Source organism: Nerophis ophidion, linkage group LG19 (assembly GCF_033978795.1).
Source record: "Nerophis ophidion isolate RoL-2023_Sa linkage group LG19, RoL_Noph_v1.0, whole genome shotgun sequence".
NCBI classification, from domain to species: Eukaryota; Metazoa; Chordata; class Actinopteri; order Syngnathiformes; family Syngnathidae; genus Nerophis; species Nerophis ophidion.
This window is the reverse complement of record NC_084629.1, coordinates 23,264,682-23,281,217: the sequence shown is the minus strand read 5'-3', so window position 1 is coordinate 23,281,217 and position 16,536 is coordinate 23,264,682. Positions and strand designations below refer to the sequence as shown.

At 44.7% G+C, this 16,536-nt stretch overlaps 1 protein-coding gene across 1 annotated transcript in view; it reads right to left on the bottom strand.

Moving 5' to 3' along the window:
• Window positions 1-16,536, bottom strand: part of ttn.2 (titin, tandem duplicate 2) — a 211,338-nt gene that overhangs the window by 105,848 nt on the left and 88,954 nt on the right. The window contains exons 113-136 of the mRNA XM_061879594.1: window positions 16,201-16,340; window positions 15,953-16,079; window positions 15,585-15,854; window positions 15,377-15,516; window positions 15,168-15,294; window positions 14,445-14,711; window positions 14,102-14,368; window positions 13,710-13,973; window positions 13,087-13,226; window positions 12,835-12,961; window positions 12,467-12,736; window positions 12,259-12,398; window positions 12,057-12,183; window positions 11,336-11,602; window positions 10,993-11,259; window positions 10,600-10,863; window positions 10,044-10,183; window positions 9,792-9,918; window positions 9,445-9,711; window positions 8,274-8,540; window positions 7,916-8,182; window positions 6,903-7,042; window positions 6,698-6,824; window positions 5,909-6,051 (exon numbers count right to left, since the gene is read on the bottom strand). Of these exons, the coding sequence (XP_061735578.1) occupies window positions 5,909-6,051; window positions 6,698-6,824; window positions 6,903-7,042; window positions 7,916-8,182; window positions 8,274-8,540; window positions 9,445-9,711; window positions 9,792-9,918; window positions 10,044-10,183; window positions 10,600-10,863; window positions 10,993-11,259; window positions 11,336-11,602; window positions 12,057-12,183; window positions 12,259-12,398; window positions 12,467-12,736; window positions 12,835-12,961; window positions 13,087-13,226; window positions 13,710-13,973; window positions 14,102-14,368; window positions 14,445-14,711; window positions 15,168-15,294; window positions 15,377-15,516; window positions 15,585-15,854; window positions 15,953-16,079; window positions 16,201-16,340 (4,682 nt within the window). The remainder of the gene's footprint in view (window positions 1-5,908; window positions 6,052-6,697; window positions 6,825-6,902; window positions 7,043-7,915; window positions 8,183-8,273; window positions 8,541-9,444; window positions 9,712-9,791; window positions 9,919-10,043; window positions 10,184-10,599; window positions 10,864-10,992; window positions 11,260-11,335; window positions 11,603-12,056; window positions 12,184-12,258; window positions 12,399-12,466; window positions 12,737-12,834; window positions 12,962-13,086; window positions 13,227-13,709; window positions 13,974-14,101; window positions 14,369-14,444; window positions 14,712-15,167; window positions 15,295-15,376; window positions 15,517-15,584; window positions 15,855-15,952; window positions 16,080-16,200; window positions 16,341-16,536) is intronic.

Here is a 16,536-nt window from a genome sequence, read left to right as displayed (position 1 = left end):
AGACATAGTCTTCCCAACGTGTACTTGGTCTTCCCCGTGGCCTCCTACCGGTCCGACGTGCCCTATACACCCCTCTAGGGAGGCGTTCGGGTGGCATCCTGACCAGAAGTCCGAACCACCTCATCTGGCTCCTCTCTATGTTGAGAATGAGCGGCGTTACTTTGAGCTCCTCTCGGATGACGGAGCTTCTCACCCTATCTCTAAGGGAGTGCCCTGCCACCCGGCAGAGGAAACTAATTTCGACCGCTTGTACCCGTGATCTTGTCGTTTCGGTCATAACCCAAAGCTCATGACCATAGGTGAGGATGAGAATGTAAATCGACCGGTAAATTGAGAGCTTTGCCTCATTTTAAAGACATTTTGTAACCCTCAGGCTTTAATAGGTTGTCAATTATTACAGTTTACCTCTTCTTACTGAGTTCATATCAAAAAAGGTCTGAAAATATCACTGACCTGCTTTTTGCCTTGACATTGCTGTGGAAAGCCTGATGTGACATATTTGTCACAATAGAATAAACTACTCAACATAGGCCACTGTTTAATTTTTTTTAAATGAATGTTTCTTGGTTTAATTTAAAGTACAGCTGTGGCACTGAGAACAAAAAAAGTGTCATGTAATGTTAACAGGCAATACATATATCTATCCTGACCAGTACTTTTTTTGTTTTTACTGTATTTATGGCATACATTTTTCCCTTTTACAAACATACATAACATAGGTACAGGTATATATTTCTTTATCATTATTTTTAGAATGATTATAATGGAGGATTTACAAAAGTATGATTGTATAACCTGCAAAGACAAATAAAGAAATCTAACATACGGTAATGAACGGCCATGTAATAAGATGTAAAGTATATAACAGCAACTTTACTAGTATATGTAACATGAACTGTACTGTATATCCACAATCATTTTACTTTTTGCGCAAATGGCTTTGGCGTCTTTTGGGCTAATCATCTTGCACAAAAAGTGCATAAAAAGCATAATGATCAATCACATCAAATCACGGGATTAATGGCAATTGAGATTTGTAATAATTGCTGAGCACTAGCCGAATTTGCACAACCAACACATTTCTGATGTCAGAGAGGCCTTACAGCAGGGATATGCAACTGAATTGTTTTGGGGGCCACACAGCTAATCTTCCAATGTGTTTACAGTGGTCTAAGTTTCTCTTTACAACAGGAGCACGCTGATGTTTTCAGGAATTTAGTGAAAAAATGTTTGTCTCCCAACATTTGAACTTAACTGCGGGGCCGGTGTGGGGTAATTCCCGGGCAGGATTTGGCCAGTGGAATAACCCTGCCTTAAAGGTTGCATAAGGATGAAAGAAAATAAAGATGCTTGCTAGACCTGCTAACTAGCACGGGAGTACGTCGACGGCTACATCCAGCGGCCTGTGAAGCAGGGGAGTATAGTAGCAGCGGGGGCCGTCTACGGAGCAGACGCCAGCGGTGTGATCTGAAACGCGGATGCCGAGCGGGGCTAAAAACAAAGCAGAAGGCTAATCCCCACAGAACACCACTTCCCTCCATCCTGAAGCCGGATTTAAATGGAAGATGCGAGACTACTGGTCTGGGTAAGGAGTCAGTTAAATTAGAACAAGTTTTTTCTGCTTTGAGTGTTTCAGAGTTGGACATGTGTTTTACTGAGGTGGCTAACTATGATGCGTGCAGTTTATCAAAGCAACAAACAAACAATCGGAAAATTCCCGTCGTATCAATTCCTAGATATGGTTGTAATCATACTAAATGCACTGGGCATAATAAACACAACATTATTAATATTGCTACTACAGATAATTTGATCAAAAATTCCCTAAAACAGCCCACTACCTATAATATAGGTTTTTCAAACATAAGATCATTGTCTCCCAAAACGTTGTTAGTTAATGATATCATCAGAGACAACAATCTTAACGTCATCGGTGTCAGCGAAACCTGGCTTAAACCAAACGACTTTTTTGCGCTAAACGAGGCATGTCCTCCTAACTTTACACATGCGCATATTGCCCGTCCCCTGAGAAGGGGTGGGGGGGTCGCACTAATATACAACGAAAACTTTAACCTTAGTCCTAACATAAATAATAAATATAAATCGTTTGAGGTGCTTACTATGAGGTCTGTCACACCGCTTCCTCTACACCTGGCTGTTATCTACCGCCCCCCAGGGCCCTATTCGGACTTTATCAATGAATTCTCAGAGTTCGTTGCTGATCTAGTGACACACGCCGATAATATAATCATAATGGGGTACTTTAATATCCATATGAATACCCCATCGGACCCACCGTGCGTAGCGCTCCAGACTATAATTGATAGCTGTGGTCTCACACAAATAATAAATGAACCCACGCATCGTAATACGATAGACCTAGTGCTTGTCAGTGGGTATCACTGTTTCCAAAGTTACGATACTCCCGTATACTAAAGTATTGTCCGATCATTACCTTATAAAATTCGAGGTTCAGACGCATGTTCGGCAAACTAATAATAATAATAACTGCTATAGCAGCCGCAACATTAATACAGCCACAACGACAACTCTTGCTGACCTACTGCCCTCGGTAATGGCACCATTCCCAAAGTATGTGGGCTCTATTGATAACCTCACCAACAACTTCAACCACGCCCTGCGCGAAACCATTGATAACATAAAGTTAAAAAAGGCTCCAAAAAAGCGTACCCCGTGGTTTACAGAAGAAACTAGAGCTCAGAAATTATTATGTAGAAAGCTGGAACGCAAATGGCGCACGACTAAACTTGAGGTGCACCATCAAGCATGGAATGATGGTTTAATAACTTATAAACACATGCTTACCTTAGCTAAAGCTAAATATTACTCAAATCTCATCCACCGTAATAAAAACGATCCTAAATTTTTGTTTAGTACGGTAGCATCGCTAACCCAACAAGGGACTCCTTCCAGTAGCTCCACCCACTCAGCTGATGACTTTATGCAATTCTTTAGTAAGAAAATTGAAGTCATTAGAAAGGAGATTAAAGACAATGCGTCCCAGCTACAACTGGGTTCTATTAACACTGACACGATTGTATATACGGCGGATACTGCCCTCCAAAATAGTTTCTCTTGTTTTGAGGAAATAACATTAGAGGAATTGTTACAATGTGTAAATGGAATAAAACATACAACATGTTTACTTGACCCACTTCCTGGGAAACTGATCAAGGAGCTCTTTGTATTATTAGGTCTATCAGTGCTAAATATTATAAACGTATCACTTTCCTCGGGCACTGTTCCCCTAGCATTCAAAAAAGCGGTTATTCATCCTCTTCTTAAAAGACCTAACCTCGATCCTGACCTCATGGTAAACTACCGACCGCTGTCTCACCTTCCCTTTATTTCAAAAATCCTCGAAAAAATTGTTGCGGAGCAGTTAAATGAACACTTAGCGTCTAACAATCTATGTGAAACCTTTCAATCCGGTTTCAGGGCAAATCACTCCACGGAGACAGTCCTCGCAAAAATGACTAATGATCTATTGCTAACGATGGATTCTGATGCGTCATCTATGTTGCTGCTCCTCGATCTTAGCGCTGCTTTCGATACCGTCAATCATAATATTTTATTAGAACGTATCAAAACACGAATTGGTATGTCAGACTTAGCCCTGTCTTGGTTTAACTCTTATCTTACTGATAGGATGCAGTGCGTCTCCCATAACAATGTGACCTCGGACTACGTTAAGGTAACGTGTGGAGTTCCCCAGGGTTCGGTCCTTGGCCCTGCACTCTTCAGCATCTACATGCTGCCGCTAGGTGACATCATACGCAAATATGGTATTAGCTTTCACTGTTATGCTGATGACACCCAACTCTACATGCCCCTAAAGCTGACCAACACGCCGGATTGTAGTCGGCTGGAGGCGTGTCTTAATGAAATTAAACAATGGATGTCCGCTAACTTTTTGCAACTCAACGCCAAAAAAACGGAAATGCTGATTATCGCTCCTGCTAGACACCGACCTCTATTTAATGATACAACTCTAACATTTGACAACCAATTAAACAAGGCGACACGGTAAAGAATCTGGGTGTTATCTTCGACCCAACTCTCTCATTTGAGTCACACATTAAAAGCGTTACTAAAACGGCCTTTTTTCATCTCCGTAATATCGCTAAAATTCGCTCCATTCTGTCCACTAAAGACGCTGAGATCATTATCCATGCGTTTGTTACGTCTCGTCTCGATTACTGTAAAGTACTATTTTCGGGTCTCCCCATGTCTAGCATTAAAAGATTACAGTTGGTACAAAATGCGGCTGCTAGACTTTTGACAAGAACAAGAAAGTTTGATCACATTACGCCTGTACTGGCTCACCTGCACTGGCTTCCTGTGCACTTAAGATGTGACTTTAAGGTTTTACTACTTACGTATAAAATACTACACGGCCTAGATCCATCCTATCTTGCCGATTGTATTGTACCATATGTCCCGGCAAGAAATCTGCGTTCAAAGGACTACGACTTATTAGTGATTCCCAAAGCCCAAAAAAAGTCTGTGGGCTATAGAGCGTTTTCATTTCGGGCTCCAGTACTCTGGAATGCCCTCCCGGCAACAGTTCGAGATGCCACCTCAGTAGAAGCATTTAAGTCTCACCTTAAAACTCATTTGTATACTCTAGCCTTTAAATAGACTCCCTTTTTAGACCAGTTTATCTGCCGTTTCTTTTCTTTTTCTCCTATGTCCCACTCTCCCTTGTGGAGGGGGTCCGGTCCGATCCGGTGGCCATGTACTGCTTGCCTGTGTATCAGCTTGGTACATCTCTGTGCTGCTGATCCGCCTCCGCTTGGGATGTTTTCCTGCTGGCTCCGCTGTGAACGGGACTCTCGCTGCTGTGTTGGATCCGCTTTGGACTGGACTCTCGCGACTGTGTTGGATCCATTATGGATTGAACTTTCACAGTATCATGTTAGACCCGCTCGACATCCATTGCTTTCCTCCTCTCCAAGGTTCTCATAGTCATCATTTTCACCGACGTCCCACTGGGTGTGAGTTTTCCTTGCCCTTATATGGACCTACCGAGGATGTCGTAGTGGTTTGTGCAGCCCTTTGAGACACTAGTGATTTAGGGCTATATAAGTAAACATTGATTGATTGATTGATATATTTACATAGCGCTTTTCTCTGGAGACTCAAAACGCTTTACATAGTGAATCCCATTATCTACATCTTTGAGCTACATTTAAACCAGTGTGGGTGGCACAAGGAGCAGGTGAGTAAAGTGTCTTGCTCAAGGACACAACGGGAGACACGAGGATGGCAAAAGCGGGGTTCGAACCAGGAACCCTCAAGTTGCTGGCACGGCCGCTATACCAACCGAGCTGTGCCGCTATGAGAAAAAAAACAGTCATCTGAGTTGTGACTGCTGAAGTGGTCCAGCAGCTGCTTTTCTTCCCCTAAATTAATGCATATGACCTCTGAACCTGTGCTCACTACACTCACTTCTTGTTTACAGTCTCCACACTGTATACAAAAATGCCAGTACATGAAACATACACTTTTAATCCCGAATTTGTTTGCTCAGATTTTAGCATCGTAACATAACACCTAAGACAGTTTACACACTCACAGGTCACGTGACCTGCATTAAACAAATTCCATATGTGTTCCTTTTCCATCGGAACGTGACAGCAATTAAAAACCTGTTGTGAGAAAGTTTGATAGCCATGTTACCTAACAGCCACCTGCTGGGCTGCTACCACCTCCTGCAACTGTTAAAAATAGAAGCAGAAACCTGCTTGCAAGGCAGAATCGAACCTTGCCAGCCAGCAAAACCTTATATGCAGACAAGACTCTGCAACAGGGGCCTCGCGGAGCTGCACAGGCAGCGTATTCTGGATACAGGAAGTGAAAGAAAACAAGGCGATGAGACACTTACTCTGTCACTAGACTCGAGCTTGGTACCCTCCAGGAACCACTCGACAGGGATGTCTTTGTACGACAGCTCGCCTTCGAAGGTGGCGGTCTCCCCGGCGGTCACGGTCACGTCCGTCAGAGGCCGGGTCACGCTGATCACCCGGGCTTTGGATTCGGGAGAAGACATGGTTAGAGACCTGCCCTCAACGGGTCCAAAGACCTCAAATATTCCCAAATAAAAGTGGATAATCCTCAGGGCCCAGTCCTCATGGCGGTGAGGTGTCGAGGCTGCTTGAAGCCCACGGGAAAACTAAAACTGACCACCCTGACACTTGGGATTGGGGGCCAGCTCATTAGCATACGACCTGGGTGGCGTCCTCGTCCTGCCAATCACTGCAAACCTGTTCTCGATAAGGCATGCCATTTCTAAAATAACCACCAACTCTGATTGGCTGAGAGCCAGACAGCACATAGGAAGGAGGGGCAGTCTGCTCATGTCAATCACCTGCTGCCAAACTTCCGAGAAAAGGAGAATGTGTTACCCCCACCTCCCTGACTTACCCACAATCCTGTGGACAGTCTGTCATTACTGATGATGGGAGGGGAGGGGCGGGAGTGAGGGGTTGGCAAATCTCTAAGCCAATTCATTATATCATGTCCATTAACAGTCAGACTTTAAACAATTGTACAGTGGAGCGATAACAAAAAAAGACATCACAATGCTATTGTCCATTGTGCAGGGGTAATACATTTCAGCTGCATCTAATTGCATGTTTATGATACGGTTTTCTAAGAAAACATTTTCTGTCACCTTTGACCCTGAGCTGAGCCGAAGATTTGGCGTTGGCTGCCGAGAACTCCACAGTTCCGGCCATGTCTTTGCGGCAGTTGAACAAAATCAATGTGTGTTTCACTCCTTCAACCTTGATCTCCACGTCCTGAAGGACAACAGACATGGACGTCATCAGAACACACGCTCACGAAGATGGGCAACACGTCTTTACGGGCAATCTTACAGGAGAGGAATGAAGGGTCTCCCCCTTCAGCTTCCAGGTGGCATGAAGGTCCTCCTCGGATATCTCAGTTTCAAACTTGGCCGTCTCCGTCTCGTTCACCTCCACGCTGTACAGCGGGCGTATGACCTTGATGTCGCGCTCTGCGACAAGTGAAAATAACACATTAGTGACATGAAACACAAAGTGAAGCAGGCGGGAGAACAAAAAGTCTGTGGCTGTGGCGAGTCTTTGGAAACATTGTGAAAACATCAGTGATGGTCGGATTGTGAAAATAGTGGGTCCAGGTGGCTGGAGCAGATGTCTCATGCCTATCGAGCCCAGACTTCCGATTTCCAGCCACCTCTTTTACTTCCTAATCCTTATACCACACATATGGTATATGGGGGTATATCCACTGTGGCTATTCCAGGCTAAACCTGGTGGGACATCACAGCAACCTCCCTTGGGCCCTACTTCAAGGTGATGCCGTGATGTCCCACATCAGAATCACTCTATCTGGCCCATCAATGTCATGGACACATTGTGAAAACATCAGTAACAGTCATGGAGACATTGAGGAGACGAGACGTCGGGACGTGTAGCGGTCCCTCTCATTCAGAGCGACTTAATTTGTGCGAAACAAGACACAGGAACTCTGCACAGTAAACCAACCTCATGCAAAACAAAACTATATGTTTTACTTTTGATTGTTTTCTTTTTTGCTTATCAACAATAGAGGCAAGTCCTTGTGTTGTAAAAATGTGCTCATATATAATGAAGTAGACTGTGATACATGTGTCCTGTCCTGTTCTGTCGAGACATGACACATGACCCGTCTGATGTTTTGTGACATGTAAGGGCATGTATGAGCTTAGTTGATTCTGCAGAGTTCTTCTTATATATTTTTTTGCAAACAAGATGTTTCCAACTAAAACCATGCCAACAGAGACAAAAGATAAGAGTGGACGGAGGCGGAACATCGGCGGTGGGCAGTCCCGCATTCCTGAATGGGCTGGGGTTTCAGCAAGTATTACCTTCAATGTTGAGCTGGGCAGTAGTTTTGTCGGTGCCACAATCGCAGGTGAAAGCTCCCATATCGCTTTTGGCTGCCTTCTTGATGACTAGCATACGCTTCCTGCCATCTGACTGGACCAGAAGGTTTTTGGAGGCAAAGATTTCTTTACCGTCCTTGAACCAGCGAACCTCTCCGATGGCCTTGCTCAGCTCACAGGACAGAAACACCTCATCCTTTTCTATAGCGGTAAAGTTCTGGAGCTTCTGCGTGAAATAGAGGTCGCCCTCTGCAAGAGGAAGTTCAGTTTAACGAACATTAAAATGACATGTTCTGTGTGTCTTCAAGGAAGAGGCCTGTGTACAATTCAAGAAACTAACCAAGCACAGTGAGCATAGCCTCTGCCAACTTGTCCATGGCTTCCACCTTGATCATTGAAGTGTCGTCGATTGTGACCTCCTTGAAGGTTAATTTGTGCACTCGTCCATCCTCAGACATGTGCACCACTTTGCTGGGATGTAGGCGCACACCATTTTTGTACCAAACCACGGGGACATTTTCATGAGAAAGTTCCACACTGAACACGGCCGTTTCGCGCTCCTTGACGGTCACGTCCTTGATGGGTTTCAGAAACTCGAGACGAACACCTGACGGACAGAAATAATGTTGATACTTTGTACATTCAACTCAAAGTGATGTGAGCACACACTGCTCAGTATTATTTGCCAATGCCAGAAGAAGCCTGTACGAGCCATCAAAGGCTCTTTATCTATAACTAAAAATGTTTGCACAGTTGTTCTGATGGTGGTGCAAAATTCACAAGTCCCATATAAGCTACACGGAGCCTGAGACCAGATCTCTCAGGTTCAACATCAATAACCTCTGATGTCACTGAGTCTCTCTTCTGAAAGAAGGGACAGAAATGTTGCCTTTAGTTGTGTCTATTTAGTGTATATGCACATGTCTGACTGGAGGACCGGCTTCATCAATCAGATCTCGTCAGCCAAAGAGAGTGTAGGCACCAAATAATATTAGAACCTCCCATCGTTGCTCTGGATATGCTCAAGATGGGCGACGGCGTGGGAAAGTTGGGAGAGTGGCTGTGCCAGCAATATGAGGGTTACTGGTTCAATCCCCACCTTCTACCATCCTTAGTCACGTCCGTTGTGTCCTTGGGCAAGACACTTCACCCTTGCTCCTGATGGGTCCTGGTTAGTGCCTTGGATGGCAGCTCCCGCCATCAGTGTGTGAATGTGTGTGTGAATGGGTGAATGTGGAAATACTGTCAAAGCGCTTTGGGCTCCTTAAAAAGGAGTAGAAAAGTGCTATACAAGTACAACCATTTACCATTTAAGATCAGAACTGTGCACATGGTTCTCTTCCTAGTATTTCATTAATGAGCTGAATGAATGCACAGTGTCATCTACAGTAAGTGTCATAGTGTGATTTTTAACCCTGGGAAATAAGGCTAATATTATTTAAAAGGCACAAAGCAAACACATCTAATTCGAATTCCGCCACTACATGTTCACCTATGGCAATGTCAAGTACCTTCAATGATCAGTCTTCCTGATGTTCTATTGTCTTCTGCCTCAAACGTATATTTGGCTTCGTCATCATATCTGGCAGATTGTACAATAAGAGTGTATTTCCGGCCATCTTGCAGAAGTTGGTACTTATCGTCGTTTGACAGTGTTTGAGAACCCTTGAGCCAGCGGAAACTTTTGGGTTCTCTGGAAATTTCAACCTCAAACTTTGCTTCATCTTTTTCAAAGACATGAACGTCGGCCAACGGGGTGAGGAATGTAATGGGAAGCTCTGTTGATTCACAAAAACAATTAATGTGGAAATAAGGGTGAGGTTTCGGGAAGCTCGTCAGAGCAGATGTCGGCGCTCACCCTTCACTTTCAAGTTGGCCGAACATTTGGCGTTGGCGGCGCTAAAGGCCACCTCACCTGTCTGTGGCACTTTACAATTGTACAACACCAGCGTGTGTTTGGCCCCATCCTCCACTATCTCAACATCCTGCAGATGCCAGCACATTTTAGCGTCTCAGTACCATGGTCAGGGTAAAATAATAGACTTTTCACCCCTACCCACTAAAACAATGCACATGCACACACTCAAGAGGAGATCTACAGAACACATACAGGAGATGGGCTCAGGACTTGGCCGCCCAGTTTCCACTGGCTGTGTACATCGTCTTCACTCAGCTCGACCTCGAAGCGAGCCGTCTCGCCTTCAAACAGCTCCACACCATACACTGGCCGAAGCACTCGGATGTGGCGAGCTAGCGTTGAAAAGAGGTGACAGCTTATTGATGAAGTAGCACACAACAGTGACGTGCAACAGCACTAGGTGGCAAGACGATGGTGAAGGGAAAGATTAAAATGGATGGAGGATGGGGTGAAGCCTGATGGAAATACGCAAGAGCTGAGGTGGCGTAATAAAGTGAAGCCTGTTGGGGAAGCACAAGCGCTGAACTGAAGTTATGAGCTGCAGCATGATAAGAAAGTGCAGAGCGTAGGTGGCGTTATGAGGTGGAACCCAATGGAAAAGTGGGAATGCCAAGGTGATGCTATAAGATTAAATCTTATTAAAAAGCGCAAGAGCTGCGTAATAACATTAGATGAGATGATGGAGATTGGCAGGGAGTTGATGGGTGATGCTGGGCAGTTGATGACAATCAACAATCTGCATCTTTACCTTCAATGTGAAGTGTTGCTGTCGTCTTGTCTGTTCCACAGTCACACACATACTGTCCTTTATCGTTGTCTGCAACTTTACGGATGACAAGTGATCTGCGTTTGCCTTCCATCTTAATGGCTACCATCTTGGAGGCCTTCAACTCGGTTTCATTGTGGTACCACAGAACCGGGACATCTCTGTTGAGCTCACACTCCAAAATCACCTTGTCTTTTTCTACTGCAGTGTAGTCTTGTAGCTTGACTGTGAAGTATGCATCTCCCTCTGGAAGGGAGCAGTTTCAAATACATTTATAATGCAAAACCACAAGGAACTCAGCCAAAACACGGTGCAAAACTCATTCAAGACAGAAGAAGGCACAGATACATGGGGGCTTAAAGAACAAAATGTTACCTATGACTGTTAAGTTGGCCATGGTCAAAATCCCTTTAGCCTCAGCCTTGATCTGGCAAGTGTCATCCAGGGTCACCTCCTTTATTTCTAGCACATGCCGTGTCCCATTAACATGCTTGAGAACAGTTCTGCTAGGATGGACTTTAACGTCGCTCTTGAACCAGGTGACAGGGATATTTTCATGAGACAGCTCCAGTTCAAAGTGAACAGTGCTGCCCTCCTTCACCGTTTGGTCCTTTAAAGGCGAAATCACTTTGAGCCTGATACCTACAACCGCATGATGATAGTAGTTAGCACAACCCAGAGCACACGCGACACATCAACATGACCACCTAGCGCTTACCCTCGACTGTAAGACGGGCCGTGGACACTTTACCCAAAACCTCAATCTTGTACTCGTCCTCGTCGTCAAACTCACAACAGTTTATGACGAGTATGTGCTTCTTTCCATCATCGATTATGTCATGTTTTGCATCCAGTGTGATGATATCACTGCCTCTGTACCATATAACCTTAGAAACATCCTTTGTGATGATGCATTCAAATTTAGCCTGTTTCTTTTCAGGTACACTAACGTCCTTCAGTGGGACAACAAAGTCCATTGGGATTTCTGAAAAAGGTCAAAAGGTGACACAGATGGACAAGTCAACACAATAGGAAAACAATAGTGTACAGCGTCCAAACACATGTACAGAGGAAGAAGAACATTAACACTCAATGATGAAATCAAGACGAAAGATTGTCCTCGAAAACAGATACAAATTAAACTCAGAGCTCACAATGTGCTGGTTACTACTGTAAATATACTGCAAAAAACAAACAGCGAACCAAAAATGGTTCAAATATGGCTGGACAGAGACAGGGATAGGAGTGGTAATGACATTTTTAATGCTCTCCCCTGCTTAGAGTGACCTATTAATAAAGATCTAAAGTCCACACAAGAATCAATTCTTTATTGGATTCCTGGTGGACCTTATTCGTCCTCCTTTTTCTGTACAGCTTGTGCTTAAAAGAACAATGAATGGCAGCTGCTTCCATCCAAGATTCCACTACTACTTGCTTACCTTTAACAATGAGCATTGCGCTTGTTAAAGCGTTCAACGCCTGGTAGGACACTTCCCCCGCCTGGTCCAGTTGGCAATTTTTCAGCGTGATCCTGCGTATGCCACGCTCAGTTTGGATTTCGCAAGTCTGAGGAATGAAAATGATGACAGAAAGTATAAAGCTATACAGATCAGTGTTCAGGAGAGAAAAGATGATTCTTACTGGAGATCTTTTCAAAAGCTCCCCTTTAAGCTTCCACTCTCCTGGAACATCTTCCTCAGATATTTCTGTCTCAAACATAGCATCTTCCTTCTCCATCACTTCCACATTAGCAAGAGGCTTTAGGATCTCCGTCTCACGCTCTGAAGGAAGGTATGTTCTAATGTGAAGCACGTAACAAAATGGCAGAAAACGCAAATAAGACCCAAACCTCCAAGCGTCAGTTTGGCTGTGTAGACGCGCCCTTCCACCTCCACAGAGTATTCGGACACATCATCTGGCTGGCAGTTTTTGATGGTCAGTGCCAGATCCTTCCCGTCCTTCTTGATTTCCACCTTGTCAGAAGGAACCAGCTCCTTATCTCCTTTTAGCCACTTCCAGTTGGGTGTGTCCCTATACAGCTGGCATTTAAATGTGGCGTTGGCCTTTGGTTTGACGTGCTGGTTGTTTAGCGGCTTCATAATCCAATCTTTGATTATTTCTGTTTGATCCAGATGACACATTTAGATGGCAGCACAATTAATGCCATGAAGAGGGCGCAGTTTCAAGACGCTCATTAGAGCAGATGCGGACGCTCACCCTTCACTTTCAAGTTGGCCGAACACTTGGCATTGGCGGCACTAAATTCCACCTCGCCTGTCTGTGGCACTTTGCAGTTGTACAACACAAGCGTGTGTTTGGCCCCATCCTCCACGATCTCAACATCCTGCAGATGCCAGCAAACTTCAGCGTCTCAGTACCATGGTCAGGGTCAAATAATAACCATTTCACTTCTACCCGCTAACAATGTACATGCACACACACACAAGAGGAGATCTACTGAACACATACAGGAGATAGACTGAGGACTTGGCCGCCGAGTTTCCACTGGCTGTGTACATCGTCTTCACTCAGCTTGACCTCAAAGCGAGCTGTCTCGCCTTCAAACAGCTCCACACCATACATTGGCCGCAGTACTCGGATGTGGCGTGCTGGAGTTGAAAACAGACGACAGCTTATTGACAAAGTCACACCCAACAGTGAGAGGCAACAGCACTAGGTGGTGATGGTGAAGGGAAAGATGAAAATGAATGGAGAACGGGGTGATTACAGCATGTTTCAAAAGTGAAGACGCAAGAAGCGGTGTTACGAGTAAGACTCCAATGAGGAAACAAAAGAACTGTGGTAGCATTATAAAGTGGAGCCTGTGGAGGAATGAGGTGGAACATGATGAAAAAGCGCAAGAGCTAAGATGCCGTTTTAAAGTGCAGCCTGTTGGGGAAGCACAAGAGCTGAGGGGAAGTTATGAGGTAGAGCATGATGGCGTACTGCAAAAGCAGTGATGGCATGATAAAATTGAGCCTGATGAAGGAGCGCAAGAGCTGCGTGATAACAGAAGATGAGATGATGGAGGGTGGCGGTGTGTGATAGGTGATGGAGGGCAGTTGACGACAATCCACAAACTGCATCTTTACCTTCAATTTGAAGCGTTGCTGTCGTCTTGTCTGTTTTACAGTCACACACATACTGTCCTTTATTGTTGTTTGCAACTTTTGTAATGACAAGAGATCTCTGTTTGCCTTCTGCCTTAATAGCCACCATCTTGGAGGCCTTTACTTCGGTTTCATTATGGTACCACATAACCGGGACATCTTTGTTGAGCTCACACTCTAAGAGCACCTGGTCTTTTTCCACTGCAGTGTAGTCCTGCAGCTTGGTTGTAAAGTATGCATCTCCCTCTGGAAGGGAACAGTTTCAAATACATTTATAACGCAAGACCACAAGGAACACTGCCCAAAACAGTGCAGAACTTGGTCCAGACAGAAGAAGGGGCAGATACATGGGGGCTGAAAGGACAAAATGTTACCTAGGACTGTTAAGTTGGCCCTGGTCAAAATCCCTTTTGCCTCAGCCTTGACCTGGCAAGTGTCATCCAGGGTCACCTCCTTTATTTCTAGCACATGTCGCATCCCATCAACATGCATGAGCACAGTTCTGCTAGGATGGACTTCAACGTCGTTCCTGAACCAGGTGACTGGGATATTTTCATGAGACAGCTCCAGTTCAAAGTGAACTGTCTTGCCCTCTTTCACTGTTTGGTCCTTTAATGGCGAAATCAGTTTGAGCCTGATACCTACAACCGCATGGTCATAGCAGTTAGTACAACCCGGAGCACAAGCGACACATCAACACGACCACTCATCCCTTACCCTCCACTGTAAGACGTGCTGTGGACGCTTTACCCAAAACCTCAATCTTGTACTCGTCCTCGTCTTCAAACTCACAACAGTTTATGACAAGCATGTGCTTCTTTCCATCAATGATTATGACATATTTTGCATCCGGTGTGATGATGTCACTGCCTCTGTACCAGATAACCTTAGAAACATCCTTTGTGATGGTGCATTCAAATTTAGCCTGTTTCTTTTCAGGTACACTAACGTCCTTCAGTGGGACAACAAAGTCCATTGGGATTTCTAAAGAAGGTCAGAAGGTCACACAGGTAGATGCGTCAACACACATTAGTAAAACTACAGTCTACAACGGCCAATTTAGCTGCTCCAAACAAATGTACAGAGAAAGAAAAATATCAAAACATGATGACGAAATCAAGATAAAAGATTGTTGTGAAATATTAAAATTAATCCTCAAACTCACAATGTGCTGATGACAAACTGGCTACTGTATGTACTGTAAAAATAAACACCAAACTAAAGATGGTTCAATTATGGCTGGACAGAAGTAGACTAGACTGTCAATAGACACGAGTACACAAACTAAATGTGATATCACAGGGATCGGTCTGGTCATCACATTTTCATTGTCCTTCCTTGCTTTGAGTGGCCAATCAATATGCGTACAACTTGTGCTTAAAACGACAACGAATGGCAGCTGCTTCCATCCAAGAGTCCACTACTACAGTACTTGCTTACCTTTAACAATGAGCAATGCGCTTGTTAAAGCGTTCAATGCCTGATAGGACACTTCACCCGCCTGGTGCAGTTGGCAATTTTTCAACCTGATTCTGCGTATGCCACGCTCAGTTTGAATTTCGCAAGTCTAAAGAATGAAAATAGTTTCAGTAGGCATGAAGCATTACAGATCAGTAGTCAGAGGAAGAAAATAATCCAAATTATCTTACTGGGGATCTTGTCAGAAGCTCCCCTTTGAGCTTCCACTCTCCCAAAATATCTTCCTCAGATATTTCTGTCTCAAACATAGCATCTTCCTTCTCCATCACTTCCACGTTAGTTAGAGGGTTCAGGATCTCCGCCTCGCGCTCTGAGAGAAGGTACGTTCTAATGTGAAGCACGGAACAAAATGGCATGCAACGCAAATAAGACCCAAACCTCCAAGGGTTAATTTGGCTGTGTAGACGCGCCCCTCCACCTCCACAGAGTATTCGGACACATCATCTGGCTGGCAGTTCTTGATGGTCAATTCCAGATCCTTCCCGTCCTTCTTGATTTCCACCTTGTCAGAAGGAACTAGTTCTTTATCTCCTTTTAGCCACTTCCAGTTAGGTGTGTCCCTATACAGCTGGCATTTAAATGTGGCGTTGGCCTTTGGTTTCACGTGCTGGTCGTTAAGAGGCTTCATAATCCAATCTTTGATGATCTCTGTTCGAGCCAGATGACACATTTAGATTGAAGCTTAATTAATGCTATGACAAGGGCGCAGTTTCAAGAAGCTTGTCAGAGCAGATGCGGACGCTCACCCTTCACTTTCAAGTTGGCCGAACATTTGGCATTGGCGGCGCTAAATTCCACCTCGCCTGTTTGTGGAACTTTGCAGTTGTACAACACCAGCGTGTGCTTGGCCCCATCCTCCAATATCTCAACATCCTGCAGATGCGAGCATACTTCAGCGTCTCAGTACCATGGTCAGCGTCAAATAATAACAATTTCACTCCTACCCACTAACAATACACTTGTACACACAAGAAGAGATCTACAGAACACATACGGGAGATAGACTGAGGACTTGGCCACCAAGTTTCCACTGGCCATGTACGTCATCTTCACTCAACTTGACCTCGAAGCGAGCTGTCTCGCCTTCAAACAGCTCCACACCATACATCGGCCGCAGCACTCGGATGTGGCGTGCTGGTGTTGAACAGAGGTGACAGCTTATTGAGAAAGTCACACAAAGCAGTGATACGCAACAGCACTAGGTGGCAAGACGATTGTAATGAGAAAGATGAAAATGATCAGAGGACGGGGTAATTCAAAAGTGAAGAAGCAAGAGGTGGAGTTACGAGTACGAGTCTAATGAGGACGCACAAGAGATGTGGTAATGGAG